The following is a 5,402-nucleotide window of genomic DNA, read 5'->3' as shown; positions in this document are numbered from 1 at the left end:
TCATCTGACCCCAGCACTCTTTCCTGCCCAGAGCAGGGGATCAGACTAGATGAACCACTGAGGTACCTTCCAGCCCAAAAAATCTATGAAATCTATGTCCCAATATGCCACATGGGACACTACAGCCCCAGAGCCCCTTACTCCATCTGGCACACTGGCTGGACCTGGAAATGCATGCAGCATAGGAAGGCTTGCTCTGCACACAGTGAGTGGGTTTGACCTGACACTGTACACAGCATAGGGGATCTGGGGTACAGGCTGCAGGCAATGCCCTGCACACTGGCTCTGGTGCAGCCTGGTTTATAGGGCCAGATGAATTTGACACCCCTGTTTTAAAAGGCCCTAAATTGCCTACTTTGAGCACTTTCATTAAAAGAACTGATGATTCTCCAACCCTTCCTGAGTCTGTTCTCAGAAAATCCCAACTTGCAATGTTAAAGCCAATTTAAATTGCTATATAACTTATTTTTATGAAATATGGTACACGTGCAGAGAATAGCCCTCAAAAAGTCAATCAAGTGGACATGTGGAGAGGATCTCTGATCCCCAAAATTTGTGGGGCTCCTTTACCTTCATAAAGCTTTAATGTCCCTTAATTCTTAGAGAAGCATATTTTCCAACATGCAGGTTAGAAGGAAAGATAAGGTAAGCTGCAAGAGCAAGCGTTATGACCAACAGGAAGCCCTGGTCACTTGCCATATGAAGCATTAGTTCACTTACTGACTTCCTAGCACCATGGTTACAAAAACCTCAATCCCTGCAAAGTAAGTTATGTTCATGGTCACTAACCCCTGTCAGGAGACTTTGGGATGCAATTCTGTCACTTGTTGGAAAGTCCATTTATTTGCAGGCAAAAAACCTATCTGGGGCCAAGGTTCTGAAGATTATTCAATTGTTCATTTAAAGGAGACTGATGAAGTTTAATATAAATAGGAAGAAATGTAGGGTTACCATAAAATCATAGTGGGCAGATTTAAATGGAAAAGGGTTAATTTATAAACACAGCAGACAGAGTCAAATATCTGACTAGAAAAAGGATGCTCAACCCGACCCACAGGCCACATCTAGCCGCTGGTGCCATCATCTGACCCACAGGGAGCCTTGCAGGCTGTGGCCCTACATGCTAGATCAGGTGTGCAAGGCAGTATAGGGCCTGATCCTGGCACAAGGAACTAAGCAGGGGCAACTGGGGGGAGGCTTGGAACCCAATCCTAATCTGCAGCGCCAGGTATGGGCAATGTGGGGCCCCAATCCAGCCCATGGACCAGCCCCACACCATTCATCTGGCCCTTGGGACCAAACCCTTGAGAACCACTGGACTAGAGAGTTAGGTTTCTAGCCATGTAGCACTTTTAGGTTTTATTGTATTTAGAAAGGGAGGCTAGGCAATTACCATGTTGTACATCTCTGTTATTTCTGACCCACTCTTCAACTGTTTTAATTTCTACAACATAAACCTTCAACACAAGGATAATCCTGGCACAAAGTGGCTTGAATTCTCATTGCGGCTTTTGGGACCCGCTATAACCCAAGACTAAAAGCAGTCAAATACTCCATTTAAGTAATCATACTTCTTGAGCAACGCTAAAAATACTGTTTTATGAAAGCTTCCAAACTACAATTCTACCTTTAGGATCTGGGTAACTAAAAATGTACAAAAACTCTACTTAGGTCTTTGACAATGGGGGTGTGCTAAAGGCTAAATGCTAAACTTGTAAGCTCTTCCTTTCATATGGAGTCCAGTTAAGTCAAAGAATTTTGCATGGGTGCAGAAATCAGACAATGTAAAAGTTGGTAAGAGTAAGACATAAGCCTTTGATTTCTACAGAATTTAAGCTTACATTTGTGCCTTTTTAGTTGCTAAGACAGCCTTCCAAATAAGTATGGGGACTGAAATATTTCCCTTAGTCTGCAAGCAGCCCCTGGACCTCTGCTGCCTGACAAAGCTATTGAAATGTTGGTTTCACTGTTGCTGCTGTAAACACTATGCAGCACAGAAATAGTCCAAAAAAACCCAACAAACTTCACACTCATTTCAAAGTTCACACTCATTTATTTTAAACTTCACACATTTCCTGCCGAGGAAAACTACAAGCAACAGCAAAGGCCAATAGAGGAGTTATGTACTAGGATCCTAAGAATGGGAACTATGAAAAGTGGTCAAGTAAGATACCTCTTCTACCTCCTTTTCACACTAGCTGCATGCAGTACCATTGCAAGACAAGAGGAAGGAAAAGTACAGCAGTGGTAAGCTAGTTTCATGGAACCATCAGAAGATGGCCATTTTAAAGCTGTTCCTAGAAAGCAGGCTGTGAATGCTACTAGAGACAAGAAAGGAAAATCCTGAAGCAAAATGCAGAAATTTAACTCGCGGCCCAACATCTGGCTATTAAAGCATCAATTATTTCAAATACTGTGTTTGAGCCCTAGGAGAGGGGAGTTGTTACAGAGCAAATTCATATTGAAACTAGACCATATTTTACCCTATAAAATGTTATCTGTGCCTATAATTTTCTTCTTACCTACGTTCAGCAGGTACTGGCAAGGACCAGACTTCTGCATCGTGAGCTGGTAATTCTTGTTGTGAAGCTTTCAAGGGAGTACTGTCTAGTTTAAAACTCTCTAATGTTTTCATGATATCCTTCACATGCTTAGCTTCCACACTTATCTCCTGCCAAACCTGATGCAAAATATGAAGCATATTAAAGCATATTGCAAATAAACTTTTAACAGACTCCTGCTAAAGTCATTGCGAATCCACTCAGCAAAAAGAACCTTGTGGAACTTGTGTCCTGATTCTTTAACTCAGCCTTATATATTTTAAATACTTCTTTAGCTAGACATGGAATAATGTAATCAGCCTTTGTGATTTTTTTTAAAACATCACAGTCTTAAGAAAAATGTACAATGTGAGGAGACTGCAACCTAACGGACTGATTTGTCTTCAGAAAAACTATTGTTCTTCATTAATGTGAAGTGAATGCAGTAACCTTAACTTTGTATGAGGGAGCCAAAACCCCACTATCGAAAGACATTCAAGTGAAGGAGTAAGTCTGCCTCATGGTAATATAAAAGTTCAACTAACTAAGCCATAACAAGGGCACTCATCCATTCAATGAGAAGTCAAATTGGCAAGCAAGTTAGTGCAGTATGAAGCTAGTGTTGTGCTCCATTCCTTATAATGCCAGTGCCATCAGAAAAAAATAATCAGCCTGCGAAGCCTTAGGAATATAGTAACACAACAGCTCATTAAGAACAGTTAGGATTATTTTTTTTAGTATTTCTTACTCATGATTAAACTAGGTAGACTGTATTAGCATAGTTCTCTGCCATTAAAATGCTCCCTGACAAAATACTGCTGCTCACCTGTTGCCATTTCTGCTGAAGACATGTATCTCGGACAGAGTAGAGGTACTTGTTCATTTGGTCAAGAACTCCCTGGTAGTAGACCATTGCAGTATCATAGCTCCCTAGTAAGGCATATTCACGAGCCAGCTTTACATTCTCACTGATCATAACAAGACTCATGCTCAACGTAAGCTGAAAAAAAAAATGAAAAGTTACATTAAAAATGCAGTAAAAATACAAAACTAATGTTGAAATTCTTTTTGGATTCTCAGGTATATTCTAATGCATTTAATAATGGAAAAAAATTCATGAATTAGTTAGAAGATGAGTTTCTTCAACAGACAAATATAGAGAAACTGTACTTTTCCATAACTATAAGTATACATGGAGCAGTTCATTCCGTAAGTTATTGCATCATGCAAGAAATAATCTAAAGATCCTTTAAGAACCACAGCTAAACACCCTGTGACCCACTATTATCCTAGCCCTGTAGACAGAAGAATTTCACAATAGGCTGTGAGCAAGTGTTTTTATTACCAGTACAGCACTATTAATGCTACATGAGCTGTGGGTAAGGTGAAAGCACCAAGAGCCAAGTTTTTCTTTTCTTTTTTACATAGTTAAATGAGTAGATCCCCCAACCTGGAGTCTTCAGTCAGGAAAAGAGTTTCTTCCCCACAACCTCTTTAAAGAAGGCCCCAGGAGACATGTGTAAAGCTCAAAGACAGCCAGTTTTGGTCCAGTAACTGAAAGGAGAGAGAAGAAATAAACACCAGCTGCACTAACTTGACAGCACCACCTGCTTCCTAATCTACTATCACTGTAATCCACACATGCAGGGAGTAGTTGCTGAGACAGCTGAAACTAAAAACAGACACAGTCAAAAACCTTTAACATGTTGAAACATACTCTGAAAATCATCTTGTTATAATGCAATGTTTCCAATTACTCAAAAAGGTAGGGCACTCTGCCAAGGAATTTATGAAAAAGGATCTTATTTCCATTTTAAAAGATCTGATCAAACTGAACAGAACAGAATGGAATAGAATAGAAAGTGTCTACAAATAAAACAAAAATTCTAATGTTTTACCCAACTCTCTTTCTCCTTACCATGAATACACGTACTCAGCATCAACTATGACAATTCTGGATATTCTTATTACCCACATATAACATCCAATCCATCTGAGTCTCTCTAGCTTCTTGGCCTTTATATTACTGGAATTCAACTGACCATGTCATTAACCCAAATACAATTTCTTTATTAAAAGAAAATACCAACTGCAATTACACAGGTTACTTTAAGTCAGGGTTGTAAAACTGGTTTGGGCCCTTAGGCCAGATCTGGACTGTGGGGCTCCTCAGGGGCCAGATCTAGACCCACCTTCAGTGGCAGGTCAAGCAGCATTAGGATCAGCACCAATATAAAGAAAACTGGGAATCGGCCTAATGTGGCCAATAATTTGGCAGATAAATGCCCATGCGTACCTGCAGCCACAGTATAGCATGCAGGCAGCAAAGAGCTGCATGCAGCTGGTAAGTCTGTTGTGGTGGAAGGGGAGGTGGGGGAGTGGAGGGATGTGGGGGAACAGATCAACACTCCCCCTCCCCCCACGGTGAGGAAGGGAGGGAGTGGGTAGAGGCTAGGGCAGGCGCTGCTCAGCCAGGGCAGTGTGCAGGACAGAGCCACGGCTTGTGTGGGGGTTGCGGCTCCCACTGCTGTGCGTACTCTGGGAGGGTACAGGGTGGGGGGGAGGCATGTGCTCCTGGATCTGAGTGGGGGGGACAGGAAGGGGGGCTGCAGTTGCAGGCTGGGGCTGCGCCAGGCTCTTCCCGGCACCTGGGGGTTGTGCTCAGGATGGGTGGCAGCAGCACTGGGAGGAGAGGGCTACAGCAAAATTTGATTTGGCTGCAGTGCCCCCATAACCTTCTCTCAGCACTGCTGCTGCCTGTCTCAAGTACAGCCCTGGCCCAGTCCCCTCGAGCACCAGGAAGAACCTGGCATGGCCCTGGCCCCAGCCTGCAGGGCCCCACGCAGATTCAAGGGCACATGC

The 5,402-nt window shown here is 42.6% G+C and overlaps 1 protein-coding gene across 1 annotated transcript in view; it reads right to left on the bottom strand.

The window, feature by feature from the left end:
* Positions 1–5,402, bottom strand: part of KATNA1 (katanin catalytic subunit A1) — a 26,567-nt gene that overhangs the window by 15,277 nt on the left and 5,888 nt on the right. Inside the window, exons 2-3 of the mRNA XM_019526850.1 lie at positions 3,367–3,540; positions 2,523–2,680 (exon numbers count right to left, since the gene is read on the bottom strand). Of these exons, the coding sequence (XP_019382395.1) occupies positions 2,523–2,680; positions 3,367–3,528 (320 nt within the window). The 5' untranslated portion in view covers positions 3,529–3,540. The remainder of the gene's footprint in view (positions 1–2,522; positions 2,681–3,366; positions 3,541–5,402) is intronic.

This window comes from Gavialis gangeticus, unplaced genomic scaffold (genome assembly GCF_001723915.1).
Source record: "Gavialis gangeticus isolate Ggan-Ray unplaced genomic scaffold, GavGan_comp1, whole genome shotgun sequence".
Lineage (NCBI taxonomy): Eukaryota > Metazoa > Chordata > Crocodylia > Gavialidae > Gavialis > Gavialis gangeticus.
The sequence above is the reverse complement of the archived record's forward strand: the minus strand, read 5'-3'. Positions and strand labels throughout refer to the sequence as shown.